Below are 22,828 nucleotides of genomic sequence, written 5' to 3' on the forward strand. Positions count from 1 at the left end.
AAGTGTTGCCTTTGGACACATTGTATCTTGAGAAAGCTTGGATTCCTTAAAGCCCCACACAAGGCCATGAGGCTCAGCCCCATTTTCTACATGGTGCATTTGAGTTCCTTGGACTAAATGAACCAGCCCCCTCCTAAGGCTGAGCCCAGGCAGCCACTGCCACCTTCCTTTTCAAGTTGAGCAGGGCCCTCTGTTTAATCTTAGGTGCTCCCCCCTCAGCAGTCACTCCTCACTATGTGCTTGGTCCTGAAGCTCTCTGTGCTCCAGCCTCAGCACTGCCTCCCGCTTAAGTGACGTCACATGAATCATCTGTTGTGCTGTGTGAGCAGCTTACTGCCCTTTTCCTCCTCTTCAAGGAAGTCTACTTCCTCATGACCTCGTAGAGAGGGATGGTACTTCCTCAAGACTTTGTAGAGGGGGATGGTACCTCCTGGGTTGCCTACACTTCTATCCTGCAGAATAGCTTCCAGGGAGAGCCATGCTGTTGCACTGGATAGTGGACAGGGGTGGTTTCTGAATGAGTCACGGGTCCTCCAGTACCCCGTTACAAAGGACCCTAGGGGTTTTTTCTTTCTTTTCTTGTTTTGTTCTGTTCTGTTTGTTTCTTTTGGCGACGAAGTTCTCTATGTAGTCTTGGCTATCCTGGAACTTGCACTGTAGATCAGGCTGGCTTCAAACTCAGAGATCCGCCTTCCAAGTGGTGGGATCAAAGATGTGCAACACTGCCACTCAGCTAGGGCCCTAGTACTTAAAGCCAAAATGGTAGTTCACACTAGCATCCTGGCACTTGGAATGCTGAGGCAAGAGGACCAACAGTGTAAGGCCAGCCTGATCTACAAAAAATATAAACAAACAAAACCTACCTTCTTAGTCAACAGTCTGTCTGGATGTGTGGGCGTGCAGCTCTGTGGGGCAAAGACATCCTCAATGGATGTTTGTAGTCTGTTTACCACCAGTCTGAGGGACTGATACAAATTCCCAGCCCTTCTCAAGGAGACACTCTGCCCCAAGCAGCCCTTCTATAAAGAAAAGTCCTAAAGGCAGGAAACTAAGCATGTACCCGGCTTGGGACTCAGAGATGTCTGGCTTCACTACAGCCTCCCGCAGTGATCTTAGAAAAACCTAAGCCTCCTATAGGTCTGGGATGCAATGCTATTCCGGCACCCACTCTCCAGGCCTCTGGGAATATGAAATATGCCCACCCATGGAGCTCATCAAGCAGTGCCCAGTTGGGCTTTGTACTCTTGTCTTGTTAGGAGCTGTCCCTGCTGTTCCCACTGCTACGGCCCAAGGCTTGCTGGGGCCAGAGCTTTCTGTATGACAGCACCACAAAGCCTTCCTCCAGTCTTCTACTGCCTCCTGAAGCTAGACTTTCCCAGGGCCCAAGAGAGCCACTTCTCAGTCCTTCCAATAGCAGTGATGGTTCCCCCTGTGAACACACATTCACTGAGCCCGTTCTGTTTGCCCCTGTGTGAAGCTCAGTGCCATCCCTGAGAAGTCTCCTAAACTGAGTCTGATGTCAGAGCCAGGCTTTAAGGGGAGCAGGCAGCTGGGGCCATTGTGAACACTAAGAGCCATGCATAAGAAGCCAGTCAAGGCATGGAGGCTTTGGGTCCTCTGTTGGGGGAGACTTAGGCAAGAGGCAGAGCTGTCACAGGCTTGCTCCTGGGAGGCAACTTCCTAAAACCTTGGAGCCAGACTTCACTGCAGGTTGAGGAAGTGGGTGGTGAGATCAGCAAAACTGAAGCTTCTAGCCTCCTGAGCCAACAAGGTGGCCCCCTGGGGTCAAAAGACCTTGCAGGTCCTCAGATTCCCAGCTGCCCTTGCAGTTTGTGTTGCATCAGAAATTGGTTCTTTAGCCCCACATTGGGGTTGAGCTTTTAGAGACATCCATGTTTATAAAATGCACACACTAATTTTCAAAAGTGCACTTATGAGCCAAGTGTAGTGGCACATGCCTTTAATCCCAGCACTCAGGAGGCAGAGGGAGGTGGATCTCTGAGTTCAAGGCCAACCTAGTCTACAGATTTTTGTTTCAAGACAGCCAGGGCTACATAGAGAAACTCTGTCTGGGGGTGGGGGCGCAGGGGGCATGTACAAGAGGATCACAACTTTTAAAATGACCTTGCAAGGTGTGGCACCATTTGCTCTGCCTCCTCCTGTCTGTGTTTTCTAGTCGGCACAGTCTTCTGCCTGGCCTGACCTTTCAGGTCTCAAACTGTCTAGATGGAAAGTCCCTGAGGGTGCGGATGCTGACACTTGGCTGGAGCCGACAGCTCTTCCTGGGCTCTCCTCGGCATCTTCACTTTGAGCTTGCCTTCGGAGTTCAGAGAAGTTGGTATCTTGCCAGGTACTGATAAGGCCTCAACAATAATGGCTTCATCTGGTTCCAGCCCGGGTCCACCCAGCCTGTGGCTTTGGCAGGAAGCAGGTAATCCTGATCTTAGTCGCCGTGTGCAGAGCATCCCTGCATCCCTTGCTAAACAGTCCGGGTGGAATTTGGAATGTCTTCATCAAGAAGTTTCCTGCAGAACCAGCAAGATGTCCCACTCAGTAAAGCACTTGCTGCCGATCTTTGATCCCTGGAACCCACATAAAGCTGAGGGGAGAAACTGACTCCTCAGGGTCATTCTCTGACCTCTGTACACAGACTGGACTTTGTGCATCTTCACTGATAAATAATTAAAATAAGTTTGAGGTTGGAGAGATGGCTTAGCTGTTAAGAGAGTTTAAATAAAGAATGCTGGGGACATAGATAGTGCCTGCCCAGCATTCACAGTACCCTGATTTCAACTTCTACTGCCCACCGGAACCTCTTCCTTTACAACAAACTCTGTAATCGGAGCCCAGAAGGCTGGCCCAAGAGGCCATCTGCCCAGAACACATACAAGCACACTCGTACATACCATATATTCTCTCTGTCTCTCTGACTCTGTCTGTCTCTCCCCCCACCCCCTTGGAATGTGCTGTTGGTATAGGAGAGAACTAACTCATTCTTACTATTCCCTGTGAGACTGCTACTTGGGGCTTAACTTGCTCCTCTGCTGAGCTCATGGAGGATTTGATCCTAGCTGGATGCCATCCATGCTTAGAGTAGGCAGGATTCTTCGGCTTCATTCATACCCACCAAGTATGGAGAAGCTTACCGAATAAGCCGCCTGCCTATCAGATGCCTCCTTGGCACATCCACTTTCCTAGATCTGAGGGCAATTGGATATCTCGGACCTTCGTACAATTTCTGTAACCATAGTTTCCTTTCTTCCTTCCTTTTTTTTCTTTTCCCCCACCCCCAGACAGGGTTTCCCTATGTAGCCCTGGCTGTCCTGGAATTTGCTCTGTACACCAAGCTGGCCTTGAACTCCAAGATCCACCTGTCTCTACCTCCTGAGTGCTGGGTATAGTCAAACCTACTAGGATCCTTGGCTGACTGGTAGACTGGGCTGGGGAAACTGTGGTAAAGATCAGCAGTTAGTCCAGTGTTATATGTGGCACTGAAGGACAGCCCTTCGAGCAAAGCATGGGAACAGCAGAAGTGGACATTCAAGTCCAGGAGTCCTGTGAGCTGCCAGGGAAGTGGGGGGGGGGGGTGTACAGAAGGCGACAGTGGCACTGGAGTGAGGCTGTTGAAAATTACGGGTGAGTATTTGATCCTGGACTAAAGCATCCAGGGCCAAGACTGAAGTTCTTCAAAGATGTGCACTTCTAATGACAGTCCTAGATTCCAGTTACCACAGTAGCCTGCGAGGTCCAGCAGCAGTTATTGCTTCTGTCTCAGATATCAACAGCAACTGGCTTGGGGAAAATGTGGGTGTTTCTTCCTTCTTAAGATTTTTTTATTCTTATTTTATGTGTATGGATGTTTTTGTCCGCTTGTACATCTGTGCATCCCGTGTGTTTGGTGCCTGTGGAGGACAAAAGAAGGCGTCAGGCCCTCTGGAACTAGAGTTATAGATTATTGTGAGCTATCATATGGGTGCTGGGAACCAAACCTCTGCCTGGGAGAGCAGCCAGGTTCTTAGTGGCTGAGCTTCTCTCTAGCCCTAAAAAGGGGGCGGGGGGCAGAGAGGTAGGGTTTCAACATGTACCCTTTGTTGGCCTGGTACTCAACTTAAAAATTAAAGGCATATCCTGCTGTGTGTCCAAGGATGCTGCTCTGAGTTCATCACCTCATCACCTCCATCCACAACATGATGTGGTACCCACATCACTCTCTCGGTTGGCCTGCCTCAGCCAATTTTGCTAACAAACCTGGTTCTACCCCAGAAGCCTATAGGGAAAAGCCAGGAGTAAGAGCAAAAAGGCCTGGCCACTGTGGTTGGCTTTACTTGAGGCCTGTGGAGTGACCATTCCTGCTGTCTCTGCACTGCTGGCTGTCCTACTTCCCAGGCTGTCCTTCAGAAACATGGATGTAACCACTGTGCTTTCTACCTTTCTGTCTTCTGAGGTAGACAGCAGACATCAGCAACTCTGGTAGAGCCAGGTCTTCCCATGAAGCCTTGTAAAATCTGCTCTGCTGCCATGCCAGGCTTGTCCCTCATGGCAAAACCTGGAGGACTCAATCTAGACCCCTAGACCTGCATGTTTTTTCCTCTTGTGCCCCTATATTGATGCTATAGGAAAGTCAGCTAGTGGGCTGGTAGCGTCTTGGTCAAGCTCAGCTCCCCATTGGCTCCCTTGTGTTACACTGTGGGCTCAGAATCCTGAAGAACTGCTGGGTGGAGCCTCACTACTCTCTGGTTTTCTCTTCAGAACATGGGGGTTGGGGGGCGATGCAGACAGTGACCAGGGAGCCTGGGAGGCTTGTGTGAGCAGCCCCAGCAGAGGCTTAGCCAGGGGCTCAGTGGTTCTGTTTCAGGAGCCAACAGCAGAGTTATTTTTGACTCAAGTTTCACATCTTGCTGCTTTTTAAAAATACCAAGCCATGAAATTCTTGCAAATTCTTGCTCCAACTGTTTTTTAATAGCATGCAGTGCTTCAGGCCAGCCCCAGCCATGCTGTGATGTCACAGTTGGGTCCCTGTGGCTCATAGAGACTGCTAAGCTCTAATCTAAGGCTTGAAATTTAAGCAAGAAGAACCAGGCCATAGACGCTGTTGCTGATTTGAGGCTCCTTGGCAGTTAAATTTGCCAGATGTTGAGTTCCCTGAGCTCTGCTGATGTTGTTCATCAAGGCCAAGGGTTTTTGTTTGATTTGGAGATTTAGGTACTTTTAACCACCCCTACCCTGCCAAGTCCCAGCAGTTCCCTGCTTAATGGGCTACTGGCATAAAGTGTCTACTTCCACACTAGTGGGAAAGGTGGGATCGCTAGCCCACACCACTGTGCTATGGCCAAGCTATGGGACTGCTTTGTGGGGCTTTGATTGTCCTTCTTTATCAGGCAGGCCAGTTGTCGTTTGTAGGAACAGACTGGATTTTAAAGTAGTCACACCATTTTCCCTATGGGCCTTCTTGTGGCGTCCCAAACCAAATTTGTAGGGAGGGTACAGAGCAAGCGTTCCCTCGCATGCCTTCTGGCAACCCTGCTTACAAGGGGGTATTGTTTGTTTCCACTGAGACCACCCTCTACACATCTAACCACACACAGGCAGTCTAGAGTGACTTTGTCACACTTTCCATACGGGCATTCCTGGGCTACCCTTTCAGCACAATCAGGTTCAGAACGGCCTGAACCTCTGCCACTTGGAGCTTTAGAGACAAGAAGCTTATTTGCTTTTCTGTTAAGAGGTTACTTCTTGGGAGACCACGGACTCAAGACATTGTATAATCTGTAGTGGGGACAGACCCGATGCTTGCCTTTAGCTGGTTGCAGACACTCCAGGGAAGAATAAGAACATCTGTCTGGTCCCTGGCTCCTCATCCCCAGCCCTGTTGCTGGCTTGGGCACTCAGTCCACAGGCTCCTGTGGCTTTACAATAGGGAAGGGTGCGGGAGGCCATTCCTGCCTCAAGTTCCAAGTCAGGGCAGTCTGCAGCCTCCACTCCTGGCACGCAGCTTATTAGCTGCACTCCAGAACTCACTTGCATTTGGTATTGCACGGAAGGCTGGATGGCAGCTCCCTTGGGGATCTGGCAGACATCGCTTGCTTTCCATCTTCATCCCGTCTGCGGTTGTGGTGAAAAGTAACCCCCTAACCCCCCAAAGAAGCTGCAGATTAAAATGGGCTGGGCAGTGGCTGTGGTTACCTCTGGAGCCTGGGAATGTTCACGGTTGGTCATATGAAATTTCTTCTGAGGCTCCAAGCTAGAGTAGTGGGGCGGGCTGGAAGATGGTGAGCAGGAGTTGGGAGTGGGGACATACGAGATGCCATGAATGGACCCCCTCATTCTGGCTGGTGCAGGATGTGCTTAGAGATGGGTAAGGGAACTCTTGTTCATCTGGAGCCCTCTAAAGGAAAGGTCAAACACAGAGCACAAGAAAGGGGCCTGTGTAAGCTTTATGTCAGGCAGCTGCAGACAGGCTGATGCTGCTTTGAGATTAACCAAGCCACAGCCAACCCTGTGGGCTGCCAGGTGCTCTCTCTGCTGAAGTTCCATTACTGCAAAGCCAGGAAAGCCACCGTCGGGCTTGCTATTCCCATCCACTCACTTTGACCCAAGCCTGTACGTGAGCGCACAAACCCTTTTCATACCCTGGGGGCTGCAAACAAGGAGAGAAAGTAGAGTTGAGCTTTGCCTAGCACAGCAATTGAGAACAGTTCTTTGTCTCCCCCTGATCTTTGCCCGGCTGGTGCCGCTAGAAAACTCAGGGCAGCGAATCAGATTTTCCCTGGTGGGTCCAAGTGGCTGAGGAAACTTAAGAAAACCCACCCTGATGACACATGTCCTTTTCTGTCTCTGCAGCTGTCCCGTTGGGCAGGAGCTGCAGCCAGCTTGCCTTACTACAGGGATGTTTTGCAAGCCTCCCAGCTGCAGAGCAGTCTCCCAGGCTTGGGGATGCAAAAGGTGGCCAAGGTTCATGCCCCTCCTTAGCTCAGTATGGAATCAGTGTAGCAGAACTTCTGGACAAACATGCTTGCATCCTGTACCTTAGGTTCTGTCAGATATGGCTGGCAAAGAGGGGTGCCTAAACCCGGGCCACATGGGCAGCAGGGCTGTGTTTCAGTCTCTGGTGTGAGCAGTACTCCATAAGTCCTAGGAGCATCTGGCTTTACAGATGCTGGAGGTGGGTCCTTTTATAGCTTCTCCTTTTAAGGAGAGGCTCTGCTTATTTGAGAGGTGGAAAGAAGGAATTGCTGTGAAGCCATGAGAAGGTAAATTAGTCAGAATTCCTTAATCCAGTGGCTAATCCAGTGATAGAAAATAGCATTTCGTGTACTTCCCTAAGAGAGCTAATCCTCAGTAGAGATGGGGACTGGGGCAGGAGAAAACATCAGAGAAATCCTATACCCCTGAGATAATGTGAAACAGAGCCGGGACCCATGGATTCCGGGGCCAGAAGCTTGCATTGCTTGCAGCAGACTGTGGGCTGGGGGGGGGTGTTAGAGATTCTGGGGGGGTTCTGTAGATTCTTGTGTGATCCTGGATACTTGAGTATTACAGATGTCACCATAAGAGAGGACCTCCATTCCTTCCCTCCAGGCCTTAAAGCTGTAGGTCAAGTCAGGGCTGGTGGGAAGAGAAGAAACTCAGATTCTTTGATTCCAGTGCTGACTTTGTCTTCCTTCATTTCGTGCTCTCCTAAAGTCAGGGGGAGGGGGCTCTGCCAAGGCCAGGAAGTGGAGGGCCATGCTTGGGCTGGGGTAGTTGGTGTCTGTCACCCACCTTCCTCCCCTGCCACACTTCAAGCTTGCCCTATTCAGCCTTGGTGCCCTTCACTCTCAGGAAACGGTGTTCTCTAACTCTCAGGACATGGCATTTATCCCTCACATACTTTCTAAGTGCCACCCATGTCTTAGAATGCGAAGACTTGGAATTTGTCTGTGAACAAGATTTAAACAAAATCCTGCCCTTATGGTACATACACTAGATGTCTGGCTGACAGGCTGCTTGAGAGCCAGCGTTGGCACCCTCAGAGTTAAAAGCCCCTGTGCAGCAAATCATTCGATGTGGGCTGTGACCAGGAGCCTGGGTGTCAGGAAGGATTGGACTCAAACCAGAAGCCTGTCCCTGGGGAGCTAAGTTGGCCCCTTTAGTTCCTAGACACCTTGGCATGTGACTGGCCAGGCACTGTCCACCATCAGCGAGGCAGGGCTTCCTACGTGTACGTGTGTGTGCACACATAAGGATATGTACCCAGAGATGGGCTGGGGCTGCTAGGGATCGGGTAGAGCGGGACAGACTGCCTTAGTAGCCTTTAATAGAGTCCCATATTTGGGGGGAAGGGGGACTGGGGAACCCAAGATCCTCCAGAGAGACCTTCTGGGGGAGCTAAAATCAGCCACAGTTCTGGAAATGATTAAGAGCAGTTTTCCATCAGAGGAGAGCTGTAAGAAGCCACAGACCTTGCACTCCAGTACCTCAGACCCGCCTAGAAAACTCTTTGGAACATGTGTTCCAATGTCCCAAAACCCAGCCAGGGAAAGAGCTGGGGGCATCATGGTACCCACAGTGCACCCATTCCCACCCAGCAGCGTGTGTTGAGTACACATGGGTTATGAGTGAGTGCCGCAGCTCTGAGAGCTATGTTTTACATACAAGAAAACTGAAGCCCTGAGTCTGGTGACATAGCCAAGGCCAGTGGGCAAGCTGGTCAAGTGCAGCGTGGACCATCAAAGTCTGGACCCTGTTTTGTCATACAGGCCACAGCTTCTCACTGAGAATGGCTGTGACATTTCCCAGGGGCTCACACCCCTTCTGTAGCCAACACAAAGGAGAGGAAGGCAGGCCCCAAGCATGAGCTGGGACCAGGAGGGGATCCTGGGAGAGAAGTTGTACATGGGCTTTAAGAAGCAGTAGTGAGCTCCCACACAGGGCCACAAGTGCCATGTGAGTGTCTCACACACACAGGAGGCTGATGTCTTGGGTAAAAAGGGATGTGTTAGAGGCAGTGGGAAGGATGGGAATCAAGGTGACCTAGTACAAGAGTCACTAGGAAGCTGAGACATTGTGGGGGGCAGGAGGGAGATAGGAGGTAAACCCCGGAGTACGGCAAGGAAGGTGTAGGTCCAGAAGACTGGATGCAGTGTGTGCTAGTGCAGAAGGAGCCCCTTCTCTACAGAGCCCTGCTGTGTCTACCTTGGTTGCTATGAGACAGCCCAGTGCTACCTTCTGCCCAATGCTGCTGTCTTCCTAGCCAGAGTGAGTCTAGACTACACTTGCCCCAGGCTAGAGAAGATGTCTTAGGCCCCAGGCTTCCCTGCTAAACTACAGTACTCCTCCTCTTGCTCAGGCAGAAGGCATATGGCTGGCTGTTGGCATTCTTCTTCCATCTGGCTGCCTGGCTTAGCCATCCTGCCCACTTCCATGTTACCTACAGCTCACAGAGCAGGCCCAGGAGGTATCCTCCTCTCTGGAATCTACTGTCTCTCCCAAGAGGGCCCAGGGTTCTCCGTGGAATAAGACCTGAGCCCAGGGAAGTGCTCTGGCCAGAGTGGGCAGTAACTGCTGGGAAGAAGGTTCCAGAACTGAGGGAGGCTGCAGTGAGTCCTCCACATGTGGAGACCCTCCTAAGAGTCTAGCAGTGCATCTGAAAAACATAGCTAGAGTGGCTGGTTCAGCATGTGCCTAAGATCTTCCTGCTAAGATCTATTTCACTTACCATCAGTGATGGCAGAGCAGTTTTGCCAAAACTCAACCCTTCCAGACTTGTGCAGGTCACAGCCATGTCTAGAAGCCCTCAGGAACCAAAGTCCCTTGTACTGTGTGTGGTAGGCACTTGTCAAGGGTATGGATATCCTGAGTGGGTCAAAAGGACCCCATGAGTGTCCTGTGATATGTCCACATGAGAGGCTTTCTGCACAGGTGGTGACAGTGGCTATGGGGAAAAGTAGCTGCTGGAATGTGTGTGACTCTGAACATGTGTCATTGCTCTGTGTTCTAAAGGGCCTTTCATTCCTCTACTTGTGCAACCAGGTGGTTAGGGTCAGGTCTTCACACAGAGCTCCCTCGGTCACCAGGAGACACCATATCATCTTTCCTGATAATACCGCTCAGACCTGTGGCTTAGTGACACACAATAGGAAACAGGAAATAGAGGATTCCTCCTTCCCTCTCCTTTTTGGCTAGGACCTCTATCTTCCTTCCTTCTTTCTTTTCTCCTTTTTAAAAATTGTTAGGTTTTGGTTTTGAGACAGGGTTTTTCTGTGTAGCCCTGGCTATCCTATAGACCTCTGTAGACCAAGTTGGCCTTGAACTCAGTGATCCACTTGCCTATGCCTCCCAAGTGCTGGGATTAAAGGTGTACCCCACTACCATCACCACCCCCCAGCCCTTATTTCTATCATATATCTCTTCCTACCCAACCACACCGGCTAGTATAGGACAGTCTGCCAGGTGTCCCTCGGCCTTTCCGCTCATCCTATACTTGAGAAGCACCTTGATCTGACACGTTGGGACAACTGTCAATCTTCTCCCAGAGATGGCAGCCTCCCTCCCCAACACTGAGAGCTGCAGCCTGAGGCCCAGAGCCCATGATAGCAGAGACTATCATGCCGATGGGTAAGACATAAGCTTTACTTCTTGCCTTCTTCCCAAACACACAGTGAAATGTGGGATAAAAGAAGAAATAAACATAAGGGGGGGATAGGGTTTTCCAGAGGGGAAACCAGGAAAGGGGATAACATTTGAAATGTAAATAAAGAAAATATCTAATTTTTTTTTTAAAGTGAAAAAAAGAAGAAATAAACAAGAAGAAAGAATTAAAGAAGGAATTATAGAAAGATTTAGTATCGGCTCACCTCGAGAAAACCAGGCCAGAGAGAGAAAGAGGCCAGTGAGACTGTGGGGAGTCAGTAGTGGGTAGATAGGAGTTGGGCAGGAGGTGGCCATCAGGAAATAGAAGGGACAATAAAAGCCCTACACAACCCAGGGAGAGAGCATGAGGGTATCAGGGGTGTCCCTGAGGAGAGGGGACAGCCACCAAGTTGTACCTGCCCCTTTTCACTGTTTCTCCTTCCCTTAAGGAAGTTCGCCTTCCTTTGGGGTTCTAGTCTTTCTCACCTTCCTTAAGATGCACAGAGAACCCTTCTCTGGGAGTTTTCAGGGATTGCAAGTGCAGTGTGGCCACCTGTGAGGCCCTGTGAACTTGCCCTAGCCTCCCAGTCACGCCTGTCAGAGAAGCCAAGAGTCTCCCCTTAGCCACCTCAGGCCAGCAGAGATGCCCAAGGCCAGGCTCTGTGCCATGCAGGGCATCTGGTCTGGCCACTGTGGGTTCTCGGTCCTGTCAAGGACAAGGAAGGAGCTAGATCCAGCTGTTTTATGGTCTCAGAGCTTTCTTGGGACCCTAACAGGCCTTCAGACACCTCATAGCTAATGCTGGTACAGAAAGCCATCTATGGAAAGGAACCTAGTGCTATTTCTCTGCCACTGGGGCAGGGGACCGGTGCCGGACATGTCATGCTTGGCACTTGGTGCAGCTTGAGAATCACCATGGTTCTTAGGTGACTAAAAATAAAGGCTGTCACTTTAGAGTCAGTTCCTTTTAGACTGTTTAAAAGGCCCTTCAGAGTGTTACGTAAAATGTCTTACTCTCCTTGAACTGTGAGTGAAAGAAGCTGCCTTTGCCTAGGGAATGTTGCCCTAACCGGAGGCAGATCACTGTCTCCCCTCCCCTTGCAGGAAAATCAGGATGGAAATAGAATACCATTGTTGAGCCTATCCTAGGAGGATTTTCCTCCAGAAGCCCAAGATGAGTCACACTGGCAGCCCCACCCCCTGGCCCCAGCTCTTAAATCCTCACTTGCTGCCCTGAGCCAAGGGCTGGCCCAGCCACTTATCACTGTGCCTTGGGTTTTGTCCCCAGCACCTTACTCCTTTCCTCCTCTCTGTTCACCTACACTGGGCAGTCCCTCCCTGGCAGCAGCCTGGATTGTCCTGAGCCCTGTAGGGACCCCTGGCCCTCCTGTGCTGGATTCCACTTTCCTTCATCAGGGGCTTGTGGATCGTGCTGTCTCTCCCTCCTCTGCCCACTCAGCTCTCTCCCAGCAGTGACTGACTCAGAAGCGCTTCCTCTAGACCACTGCAAGGCCTACTGTGTCCCTCTGTTCTCTCCAAGGAACCTCACACCCACTGTTTTGCCTGGGCTCTCTCTCTAACCTGCATCTTGGCTCACTCTCCAGAGTTCTCGAATTTTGTCTAGTTTCCTCCAGGGCCTCCCTTTCTCCAGTCTGAACCACCCCAACCCTCGCCCCCTCCATTCCACCTTGCCTTCCCACAGCTATGCAGCCCCTCCCAGACTATTCCCAGGCAGTAGCCACATCCTCTCACACACTCTTCCTGCTGCTCTGAGGGCTGTGGGGCCTGAGGCCCTCTCTCTGTGAGCTGTGGTTGTCTTCCTTGCCTGGTGAGCTCCTCCCCAACTCCTGATTGTGCCTTGCTTCCTCAGCATAGCATGTCAGGCAGGCCAGCAAGCCCCTGGCCAGCATAAAGCTTGCTCTTTGTCACTTTGAACCAATGGACACCTGGACACCCACTAACTCCTGGACAAGATTGTCCCTGAAACATTACCTCTTTTTTTTTTCATCCTTCTCGTTCTTTTAAAATTGTATATGTATGATGCACACACATACATGCTCACACATACACATGCTCGCACACATGCCTGTACACATACCACAGAATGCATGAAAAAATCAGAGGACAACTCTGGGATTCAGTTCTTTGCTTCAGTTGTAGATTCTAAGGATCACACTCAGAATGGCCGTCTTGTGGCTTACCTGAGGAGCCATCTCACCAACCCAACATTTTTTTTTACCTTGCCCTGATGGCTTCTGTGAAAATCCCAAGCCTAGGTGTTTGGGCAAATCAAAGACCATTTGCCCGAGGTTTGGGGAGAGGATGCCTGCAATCTAGAAAACATGTCTCAGTGTTACCAGGTGTATGACAAGGCCCTGGTTGGCCCTGAGCAAACTGGAGTTAGGACCTCTGGAGGCCTCCGCCTTCTGTTTGGGCTGCACATGCTTAGACGTTCCCACATGCTTAGACACTGGGGCTGAGAGTTATGACAGGTGTTCTGCCCATTGGGCACTTGCAACTTGGTCTGACACACTTGCATCTGAGGGAATAGATGAGCATAAATCACTGGATGGCCTGGAAGGCCAGGTCTTATCTGTCTTTGTACTAAAGAAAGTCAAGGCAGGTAGGCTGTGGAGTGCGGACTCCCAGGGTGTACTGCAGGTGTACTTTTATTAAGGTCCCATTTACACTGTGAGGGACAGGTATGGCCTTATGTGCCAGCCCAGACCCTCTGAGACAGGAGACACCCATGGGATTGAAATGAGGTAGGCAGCCAACGGCCTGTGTGACCAGGCTCCCCTGAAAGGGCACTGGGGAGTCAGAGTCCTCTGACCAGTGACGAAATACATACTCACCAAGCATGTCTGGAGTAGACATGTGCTTACTGCAGGTAAAAGCCCCACTATGAAAATAAGATTAGTCCTTACCAGGAAAGCCCCAGATGTCCACCGTGATACCCCAGCTGTTTTGCCCTTCCTCCTCTAGGTCCTGGCAAATGGCAGCAGCCTATCCTGACTGTTCTGGTGCTGGGCCTGTGCAGATGCCGGCCAGGGGCTTGCTTAGTTATGTCACCAGGCTGAGTGTGTGTAATCCTGCTACTCAGAGGCCCTGGTACTACTCAGCACTGCTGGGAAAATCCTCTCTTTTGTGGAGGAAAAGAACATATCTAGCACACACAAAACCCTAGATTTGATATCCAGCACCTAACTGGGCACTAATCAGGCATGGTGGCTCATGTATGTCTGTGATTTTAGCACTAGGAGGAAGAGGCAGGAGAAAAGTTCAAGGCTATCCTCAGCTTCACAGTGAGTTCAAGGCCAGCCTGGGCTACAGAAGACCTTGTCCCAAAACAAAGGAAAAAGAAGGGGGAAAAAAAATCTAGATTTTTTTTTTTCTGGACAGATACACAACTTACATTAAAGTGGGTTACCATCTCTCACAGATACCAGAGTGGAAGTCAAGAACATGACAGCCCAGCTGTCACGGGAACCATTGTTCTCGGTGAATATGGATGTGTGTTTTATTAGAGTGGGATCATTGAGAGGGAGACACTGTGAGCAAAGGATGCCAGACAGCATTCTAATGTACAGATAGCTGGAAAGCCTCCTGCCCAGCCCAGCCCTAAGGCTCAAAACGCATTAAGACCAAATGTTTCTTGGGACTGTCTGGTAGTTACCCCTGGTGGTGACTGCCACCTGACCCCTTGTAGATAGAGGACGTGTGTCCAGATGCAAAGATGCCGTGGCTCTTCGAGCTTGCCTGGCCGAGAGTGAAGCTCAGAAGAGTAGATGGGAGAGATGCAACTACAGGGGCACACTATGCGGGGTCCCTTGCCAGACATCGTGTTCTTGTCTCTCAGCACTGGAAGGCCTGAGGCAGGAGGACTGCCACAAGTTTGAGGTTTGGAGTACGTAGACCAAGGCTACAAAACAAGGAGTACCCCTTCAGAACTGTACGCAAAAGTGTTCCCAGTGGGCCCCGCACCCTCCATTAGTGAATGGTTGTGAAACAGGATGCTTTTCTATTCAACTTAATCTAATATAGACACATTTAATGACCACATTCCTGCTCAGCTAGAGTATGGGCCTCCCTCCCATGGCACCAAGTACTGCCATTGGCCCAGCATCTCTGGTTTTTTAGGTCCACAGTCTCTGCAGTTGGAAATTGGGTTCCTATTAAAAGTTTAAAAGGGGAAGGGGAAAAAAAGCCAGCAGAAAAGGAAATGCCATCAGTCCTGCTCCCCACTGTAGCCTTGCATCCCGACTGTCTGTCGGAAAGGGGCTGTAAGAAGACTGTTGGCAGTGCGAGTTTCGCAGCAGCCAATGGAAACTTGCAGGAATGCTGCTTGGGCCAGCCGGGGGCTGTTTCCACTGCCACTTTTACGAGATGCAGACCTGCTCCTCCTCGTTCCTTGGCTGGCCAACTTGGAGATGTGAGGAGTTCTTTGAGCTTAGCTCTGCCTCGGGGGGTCCAGTTCATGATCTACAGGCAGTGATTTTTCGGGTTCTATCCTATGACCTAGGGTACAGAGTCCTCCCATCCCTGGCCAGCTCATGCAGAAGGGGTTAACTATCGGGTGGAGCACCCTTTGTGACATCTGACATCCACACAGGACACTCTGAGAATTTGTAGGTGCATTGAAGGGGAAACTCTTTCTCAAAATGTCTGTTTGATTAAGTGTATGAAAGCTTCCTTTCTGCTGGGCCAAGCTCAAGTAATCATGGAGCCTCAGGGAATGAGATACTATCTCTTGAGAAACATTACCTGGCCTTTCTAGTGACAGCAGGGACCAAGCTTGCTGCGCTCACAGTAACCTTACCCTAGGTGGCTGGTGTGACCTTCATGTATGCAGTAGGCACTCAGCAATCCTCAGTGGTGAAAATGAAATGACAGGCAAAGCCTGGGTCAGTTAGCATATTAGGGTAGATGAGACTAGTGTAACAGGCAGTGACAGGCCTCTGGGAAGTGTACAGCTTCCCAAAGCCGGGGGGAATAGACAGATTTCCACAGCCTCTGTGGGAGCCCTGTCTGCAAGACTGGTCTTAGTCCATGAAGTACACATAGCTTTAGGTATGCTGGGTGTGTGGATGTGGTGTTATGTGTCATTGTCACTTGCCTGTGATCACTCTCATCCTCACCCCCAGGTGGCACTATCTCACTCTGTCTCATAGGACCCACACAAGTAGAGCCCCCACCCTCTGGGATCAGGTTGGTGGGGTGAATGACACCCATTTCTCATCTTTGTCCCCTGCCAGACTTGGAAAGAGTGCCCTTAGCATAAAGGGGAGGGCTGTGTCCTGGGCAGGAGTACCAGACTAGGCCCAGAATTGCTTATACCATGATTGTCTTGGAATGCCTGAAGGCTGTGAGGTCTGCCATCTGCCTTCCCTCTTCCTGCCCACAAACTCCAGAGACAGAGCAGAGGGCGTGAAAGGCCAGGAAGAGCCCATTGGTGGGAAGTGAGGCACCTGGCATTTGGGTACCAGGCTGAAGTGGCTTGGGCAGCAATCCTTGGGCAGCAAGGTAGGCCTTTGAGCCTGATACCTTTTATTTTGCAGACAGTGTCCATCCTGGAACAGCGGCTGACACTGACAGAAGACAGACTGAAGCAATGCCTGGAGAACCAGCAGCTAATCATGCAGAGAGCACCACCGTGACGAGGGAGCGAGGATCAGGAGCTCAGATGATTTCGGGGAGAGCAGGCCAGGGATTTGTACGGGGACTTGAGTAAATAAATAAAGGATCCCACCTGAGGGAGCCACATCTTACCCAGTCTGGGATTGGGTGCCCTACTCCCTCCCACCTCCCAAACCCCACTACCCTTGCAAGTGCTGTTTGTACCTGGAGCCTCTCCACCTGAGAGTGGGAAGCTCCCAGTAGGCAGAGCCACACAGAAAGAAGACTGGAGACCCAGAAGGCAGGGCCACACTCAGTTTAACAAACAGTAGCCATTTGAACTGTGTGTTTACTCAGAATCCTAAAATGGTGAGCTCTTCCCCTCTCTCCCTCTCCCTCTCTCCCCTTGCCAGGTTTTCATTCACCTTCAGCCTCCTGACTGGCTTCTAAGTTGACTGCTCATTGCTTAGATGAACTAAGAATTTTCTGTCCATCTGACACCCCCCCAAGGCCTCCAGGAGGCCCACCTAAGTCAGGTTTGTTCAGGAATGAGCTGGGTGGAATAGGTAGGTCCATTACAGTGCCTTAATTTCTGTCACCACATATATTCACCAGGACCCATGCTTCTTCCTCTCTTTATGCATGAGAGCAAAGGAATCTGAAAATTAAACTACTTTGACTGATCTTGTACAGGAATGGCTTGTTCTGAGTAAGACCTAATCAGTCCATCCCAAGATCCATAAAGGGAGAATCACAGCAGCAGGAAGTGGGGTGCTCAGAGACCAAGGACACCCATGTTTACAGCTGTTTGGGGTATTGGGGTGCAAGGATAGCCAAAGCCCCTGTGTACTACCCACACCCTCTTAACTGGCATCCATAGGGATGTGGAAGCCCTAGGCATCCTGTTTCCATTCATTCAGAGGGCTTCCAGGGGCCTCTTCCTCCACATCTGGACTGGGAAAGCCATAGTGAGCGCTTTCCATGTCTGAGTACTTGTGCCTTCAGCCTTGCGCATCTTGGGGCTTAGCCAATCAGGGAGGTCCTTATCGCCTACCTTACTGCCCTGCACCGAGACGGGTCTCAGTGCTAGAACTTCTGGAAAACTGTCAGTACGGTGGTTAATATAGTCCCAGCCCTTGCAGCTTCCAGGAAAGGCAGAGCCTGAATGTCAGGCTGGCAAGAGGGCCAGTCTGTTGACTTCTGATAAACAGTAAGTGTAGGAGGTTGCCTCCTCCAGCTTCCATTAGGTAAGGAAAGCTGAATTCCAGAGTCAGACCTTGGTTCTGCCCGCCCTAAGCTATACCCCTTAATACCATGGTCTAACTTATCTGAGAGTCTGATTGGTTGATGGTTTTGAAGTAATGACCCTATTCCTCCAGGTGCTGTACCCTGCCCAGTTGCAGACTTCTGACTCAAAGGAACCTGTTGCTCTGTCCAGTCCCACTAGATGGCAGAACCTCTTATCAGGGACGAGAGGGAAGAGCTGGGGCTCTCAGGATGCCCCTAGAAGCTACAGTGTAAGGAACCTGGTGGCCTCTGGCAGGAAAGCCACTCAGCTGCCTCTGGAGATTGTAAGCATGTATCCCATGAGCCTTAGCTGGCGGCCAACTCAAAGGGCACATCCAGTGCCTTTAATTCCAGCACTCAGTAGGCAGAGACAGGCCGATCTCTGAGTTTGAGCCTGGTCTCACAGACCCTGTCTCAGTCAAAACACATGTTGGGGCAGGTTTAGATCATCAGCATCCATCTGTCCATCCATCCTCTCTGCTTCCTGGCTGTGGAGTTCAAGGTAACGAGCTGCTTCAAGCTCAGGCTGCCATGGCTTTCCTACCATGACAAACTGTGAATCAAATAAACCTTTCCTTCCTGAAGCTGCTTTCCCAAGTCCTTTGTCCAAGCAATGGAGAAAGTAAGAGAGATGCCCCCATGAGCTGACGTGTGGCACCAGAGGGGACTGGGCCTTCCCACATCAATCATAAATCAAGAAAATGCCCCCCAAACTCGACTACATTCAGCCAGTATGATGGAAACAGTTCTCAATTGAGGTTCCCTCCTTCCCAAATGATCCTAGCTTGGCAAATTGACCCAAACTAGCCAGCACACACGGCAAGCCCACCTGCCTCTCATCTCTGAGTACTACCCCCAGGAGCATCTAACAGGTGGGTTCCAAAGGCCTGTGGCCGTTACAGTCCCCATCGGAATTCTCTCCCGGTTTCCTGCCTTCTGTCCCGGGATCTCTGTCATCTGACAACTTTGCCATGACTCAGGATTTCTTCCTGGTAGTGGGCATCTGGGGCAGGGGCAGAGCACCAGCACAGTTGAGATGTTCCTCATCCACTGTGTCCATTGCGCATGTCCTGGCGCTGTGTTATTGAAAAGTCCTCTCCTGTTTCCTGGTCTCTGTAAAACACTCAGTGAATGTGGACAACATAGGACCGTCTTTTACCTCATAGCCAGGTCTCTGTCCTGGCACTTGGCTCTTCATGTCAGTGGGGGCAGGTGACTTGGTTCCAGGGTCTCTCTGACTCCAATTCTAAATGGCCTTCACTTCCTAGTCCAAGAGCTCCTGCCATCGGCATCTCCAGGGGCAAGAAGGAAGTTGGGAGTGTGAGGAGGTGAAAACTCCAAAGCTGCCACCTCCTCTGCCACAGGGAGGGCTAGCACAGGCTTTGGGGTGGATGTCTGTGATTACCCAGAATCCCGGAAACCCAGCCCTCTGAGCAAGCGAGTACATGGTGAGTCACCCTTACCCACATCAGCTCCCTGTCATTAACCTATCTCCCTAATGATTTGCTCAAGATAGGCCCTTGACGTGTTCCAGCCTAAACTGGCATGTGACCATTTGAGGGGCACCAGAAGCACCCAGGTAGTTTCTCACTAAACAGCCCACTCCACCTGCTCCACCCCACTCTGGGCTGCTGAGGGGTGACACCAGGTTTGCTAAGGGAGCATTGACAGGCTGGTGGCATAATTCCACTTCCTGTGAACTTTGGGGAATGGGCATGGTAGGCCAGCCCACCCCAGCTACAACACAGTGAGCGCCATGGGCTCACTTCCACCACACTAAGGAAGCGTCCCTTTAAAAAGCTTCACTTTGTCTTTTGGCCCAGGATGGGGGGGGGCAATCATGACTATGCCAGGGTAGGCCTTGAACCATCCTGAGTTCTTGCTGCCTAGCTGCTAGGAAGCCAGGGAGCCAGCCCCTTCTGCAAGTGGAAACACTCTCCAGAGAACCTATGTATAGAGAGCAAGGGGAGATGTTCCCACTCAGGTGAGGCCACAAACCCAGTGTCCCAGAGTCAGTTTCGGAAGAACCCCTACCCCACCCCTCCCACTCCTACTGCCTGGAGATGTGTGTTCACTGGGAAAAAAGGAAGAAGCCCGTTTTCCTACCGCTTCCTCTTAGCCTCCACTTCTCTCTTTGAGGCACAGCATGTGTTCCTGGAAGGGGTGCTTTAATCTGTTTGGTGGGTGCCCTGTGGCAGAAGTTGGGCCAGTGCCTTATCCATCTCTGCCTTCCAGATGGGCATCGGCACTTGGTGAGTTAGACTTTTCTAAGCACCCAGGCCTGTGCGTTCCCTTGATCTCAAGGGCTAGTTCTAGCAGATGGTAGGTGCCCTTGATTCTAGTGTCCTTGCCTATCACAACTCTCTGCTTTCCACCAGGCTTGGCTTGGCTTGGCCTGGGGCCTTGCTGGGGTTTGACAGATCTGTCTAGAACAACCCTGCTGGTCAAGAAATTGCTACCGTAACCCAGCCCACATCCACCCTGAGCCCCTCTGACCCTGACCCCAGCCAAGGCCATGATGCCCTCATGCTCAGGGCTGGGATGGGATCGTGCGCTCGAGGCTTGCACTTGGTGACCTCTTGCCAGCCCTGCTCAGGATCCAGCATCTTGTTCCCATGACAGCTCTAGAGTTTGTCCCTCTGAAGCCTCCGAACCCTGGCACTGAAAGCAGTGTTAGCACTCCTACCCCTCCAGGCGGCAGCTCACATGCACCTGCACCCATGCCTGCTCTCTGGATACAGGTACGTTCTGTCCCAGTAAACGTGGCTGCTATGGACTCTGGCTGGGAGACTGACCTCTCTTCTGAGGCTGCCCCTGGAGTGTGGGTTGTGAGCATCTCTCTCAAGTAGTTGGGGTGCACCTAGAGCAAGGCCAGTCATGAGCTCCCACAAGGATGTTCACAGCCCTGTGAGAGGTGGCAAGTCTCCTGTTGAGAACCAAGGCCTCTGATCTGAAAGAGACAAAGTCCCATAGACCCCTCTGGTGGGAATGGAAATCTCTGGCAGGAAAGCCAGGTGAGGACCACCAACATCCCCAAGAGCATAAACCTGTTCCCCTCCTGCACTTCAGCAGAAAACCCAGCAACAAGCCAAGGCCTTTCCAACCTTTCTCCCACGTCTGCCCCGGCAACACAGCACACAAGCTGCCAAAGGGTCAAGCAAAGAGCAAATAATAGGCAATTCACCCTCTCCTCCTGAGCCTCCAAAGACAGGCCAAGTGGTACCTCGTTTTCATCCCCCACAGTGTACCCTTCACCGTTCGGCCCCAGGGTTCCTGTAGCCAGGAATGCAGGACCTCACCCGAGCCTCCGCCTTCACAGAATGACAGCAGCAATAGCCTTGTCAGCTGCTGAGACAATTCATGAACGGCCCAGGGAGTACATAGGAACCAAAGAGGCAAGCCTGGATGATTGGTGTCTCCCCGTGCCCATCCCCCACCCTGTGCTAGCTAGCCTGGGCTCAACTGGGGCTCAACCAGTATTCCTAGGAGTTCCATTGTACTCCACAATGCCTCGAAGGTCACTGCCCAAATATCACACATCTTTTAATGAACTCCACCACCCAACACAGACCAACATGGCCTCTTCCCAGTGGGACTTGCAACCACCAGGCCAATCCAGGTGCCTCCACACAACCCCGTGTGCCAGGCTTTTCCATGTATGAGCTGTGAATGCCAAGAAAGGACAGAACTTGAGAGGACAGCTCTGTCACTAGTCACTGAAAGTGAGAAGGCTTCTATCCCCATCCTCTTCTGACCACCAGATTCTATACCCCCAAACCCCTATGGTCCAGGACCTAGACAAGCAGAGCCAGGATTTTGGCTTTTTTCTATCTGAAAGAAGAGCAGCTTCCTAGGGGCCTCTTGAACCACCCCCATTGGATCACTAGCCTGGGGCCTCCTGCAGGGGCATGGAGCCTGCCTGCCAATCTGGAGTGCGGTAGAGCTTCTGGGGACTGAGCCTGCCTTGGCTTCCTCCACAGCCACATGTTTCCAATCCCTTCCCAGGCCCTTCTCCCCCTCTCCAGCCCCTTCCCATTTCCTCTCAGCCATCCACTCCATGTGGAACTCATTAAGAGACCCTCAGGGCTTGTAACCCAACTCTGGCCTGGGCTTGGGGAGAGTGCTCTGTCCACAGCCCACATGCAGAGACTCAGCCTCCCCATGTTCACCCCACAACATCTCTGTCTGGCCCTAAGTAGCTCTAAGCCAAGACCACAAAGAACTGGCTCTGACCTAGAGCTAGCCATGCTGAGGAAGGAAATACAGCCAGGCTCTTCCTGTCTTCCCCCTTTAAATAGCCCAGCCTCCTCAGTAAGTACCTCAGCCTCCTCAGCATCTGGGTTAGGAGCCCTGATCCTAATGGGTAACTTGATTCGTGTAAAAGGCAAAGCTCAATGTCCCTGAGGGCAGATTTTGAGGCTTCTGAGCCACTGGCTTGATGACTTTCAGCTTCCTGTCTGAAAAATGGGGAAGTCCAGGGAATAAATCAGTGCCACGTAGAATAGCCACCAAGCAAACATAAGACCACATTCTCCTGAAAGTCCATTCCATTGGAAGTTATGCATAGATAGATAGATAGATAGGTAGATAGATAGATAGATAGATAGATAGATAGATAGATAGATAGAAACCTGATCACCTATCACCAGACAGAGTTTGGGAAATGCCAGGATGAGTGTGTGTAGCTGACACCCTCCCTGCAGGACTTGTCAGAGCCTTCAATGCATACCTACCTATACAGTGGAATTGTTTCCAGATGTGTGACCACATGACCTTTTGTGTAGAGGTTACATAGTGAGCCTAGAGCTGTGTGGAATCCATTCTGGAAAAAAATACTACAGGTAAGACAGTCAGAGGCTCCTAAAAAGAAAGAGTCCTGTGGATCTGAACAGTAATATTCTTCTGGCTCTTAGGAAAGGTGGACACACTCAATGGTGGTGACAACTAAGAAAGGAGAAGGAGCCCATGGGGGCAGGGGACGTCTATGGTCAAGGCAGGAGGCTGAAGGAGTCAGGCCAGGGCCCTGGTGACTCTCCAACTAATCTTTCTTCCTCGTGGGAGAACAGGCCAGTGGGAGGAATAGGATGGCATCAGTGCTGGGGCCCGGGCGGCAGGCAGGGCCTTTCCCATGCAATGAGACCTGCACAGGCAGGCCCAGGGTGTTGGGAGTGTCCGCACTGCCACCCCACGGCAATATCAGCCTGGGGATGGGGCTCCAGAGTTCAAAAGAGTTCCTTTGTCTCTGCTTCCCACCCAGCCTCTACCCAAAGTCCACTCTACCTACATACCGATACAAGCGCCCCTCACCCTTCCT

General features: G+C 51.3%; 1 protein-coding gene across 1 annotated transcript in view; it reads left to right on the forward strand.

Annotated features, from left to right (window-relative positions):
• The window catches only part of POC1A (POC1 centriolar protein A), a 66,194-nt gene extending 49,471 nt beyond the window's left edge, over positions 1-16,723 (forward strand). Inside the window, exon 11 of the mRNA XM_080934744.1 lies at positions 16,170-16,723. Coding sequence (XP_080790870.1) covers positions 16,170-16,268 — 99 coding nt within the window. The 3' untranslated portion in view covers positions 16,269-16,723. The remainder of the gene's footprint in view (positions 1-16,169) is intronic.
• Positions 16,724-22,828: the final 6,105 nt, after the last annotated feature.

The sequence above is a fragment of the Micromys minutus genome (assembly GCF_963924665.1).
Source record: "Micromys minutus genome assembly, chromosome: 21".
Taxonomy (NCBI): domain Eukaryota; kingdom Metazoa; phylum Chordata; class Mammalia; order Rodentia; family Muridae; genus Micromys; species Micromys minutus.